General features: G+C 46.4%; 1 protein-coding gene across 1 annotated transcript; it reads left to right on the top strand.

Annotated features, from left to right (window-relative positions):
- Nucleotides 1-515: 515 nt before the first annotated feature.
- LOC138896039 (uncharacterized) lies at nucleotides 516-1,751 on the top strand. The gene is made up of 2 exons (XM_070180811.1): nucleotides 516-952; nucleotides 1,499-1,751. The coding sequence occupies exons 1-2, from the start codon at nucleotides 516-518 to the stop codon at nucleotides 1,749-1,751; spliced, it is 690 nt and encodes a 229-aa protein (XP_070036912.1).

The following is a 1,751-nucleotide window of genomic DNA, read 5'->3' as shown; positions in this document are numbered from 1 at the left end:
CTGAGGACACGTGTGACCAGATCATGTGTACGACCACCAGTTCCACTAGTTAGGGCCACGAGAGGCCAGGCCCGCGGTAGAGGCTGAGGTGTGGACTGTGTGCATAAGCTTGGCTCAGATAGTTTCTGTTCCAACTACATCAGTCACTTTACAGGCCAGGGGAGGTTCCCAGAATCCTGCCGCCCGTACTCTAGAGCAGCTAGCTCAGGGTCACTAGACACCAGGTGTACTGCTAGTTCAGCCGGTTACTGCCACTCGGGCCGAGGTTGGTCCCCATATGAGTGATGAGGAGTAGAAGATATTGGAGCGGTTTGGGAGGCTTAATCCTCCAGAGTTTAGTAGAGCAGAGTCGGAGGATGCTTAGGATTTTATAGCCGATGTCAACGGATTCTTCGCACATCGGGTATTTTGGACAACGACGGGGTTTTATTTACTACTCTTCAGTTGATGGGGGCATCTTACTAATGGTGGCAGGCTTATGAGTTGAGCAGGACAGTCAATGTAGCGCCACTTACATGGTATGGGTTCTCGATTCTCTTCTTAGGAAGTTTGTCCCCCAGACTCGCAGAGAGGAGTTGTGTAGGCAGTTTGAGCAGGTACGCTATGAGGGTATGACCGTGACTCAGTATGAGATGAGGTTTGCAGAGCTGACTCGTCACGCAGTATGGTTGGTTCCCACTGAGATGGAGAAGATTAGAAGGTTCAATGATGGCCTCAACTATGGTTTACGCTTCATTATGGCTCAGGAGGTTGCGACAAATGCTAGGTTTGACCAGGTGGTCGAGATTGCTAGATGTTTTGAGCTGGTTAATAGGCAGGAGCTTGAGGAGCGGGAGGCCAAGAGGCCTCGAAGTTCAGGTGGTTTCAGTGGTTCCTCATCAGGAGCTCAGCCCTATTACAGCAGAGACCCCCTCTTCGAGGCCCGTTCAGGCAGCTCGCCATGTTCCTCATGGTTCTTCAGTTAGCCACAATTCTTATAGTGCACGCTCAGCTCAGTAATCATTTAGTGTGTTGACATCATATAGTTTTTATGATGCTTTATCTGCATAGGGTTCCTTGGGCAACTATTCAGATTATCAGGGTTAGCAGCTCCGTTAGAGGAGGGGTTATTTTGAGTGTGGGGACATGAGTCAGCTCAAGAGGGATTACCCTATACTGTTTATTTGATCCTGGTAACACTTATTCATATGTGTTATCATACTTTGCTCGCTATTTTGATATGCCTCATGATTCCTCAGTTATGCCTATTCATGTATCTACATTCTATTATTGTAGACTGTGTGTGGTGACTATCGGATGGCTAGAGATGAGAATTGATCTTTTATTGCTTACCATAGTTGATTTTGACGTGATTTTAGGCTTGTATTGGTTGTTACCATGTCACGCTATTCTAGATTTTTACGCTAAGACTATGACGTTGGTGATGTCGGGGTTGCCTAGAGTTGAGTGGAGAGGTTCCTTGAATTATGTTTTCAGTAGAGTGATTTCATATTTGAAGGCTCAACAGATGGTTGAGAAGGGATGTGGCATATTTTGCTTTTGTGAGGGATGTTAGTGCTGATACTCCTACCGTTGAGTCAGTTTCGGTAGTGAGAGACTTCCCAAATGTATTTCCTGCAAACCTTCTGGGCATGCCACCCGACATGGACATTGATTTTGGTATTGATCTGTTGCCGGTCACTCAGCCTATATCTATTCCTCCATATCAAATGGCACCAACAGAGTTGAAAGAATTGAAGGAACAAATTTAG

This window comes from Nicotiana tomentosiformis, chromosome 7 (assembly GCF_000390325.3).
Source record: "Nicotiana tomentosiformis chromosome 7, ASM39032v3, whole genome shotgun sequence".
Classification (NCBI taxonomy): domain Eukaryota; kingdom Viridiplantae; phylum Streptophyta; class Magnoliopsida; order Solanales; family Solanaceae; genus Nicotiana; species Nicotiana tomentosiformis.
This window is presented reverse-complemented; position numbering and strand designations above follow the sequence as displayed.

Coding starts and splice junctions, on each gene's coding strand:
- LOC138896039 (XM_070180811.1), top strand. CDS start 516: ATGGTATGGGTTCTCGATTCTCTTCTTAGGAAGTTTGTCCCCCAGACT. Junction 953..1,498: donor AGCTCGCCATGTTCCTCATG/GTTCTTCAGTTA, acceptor TCATATTTGAAG/GCTCAACAGATGGTTGAGAA.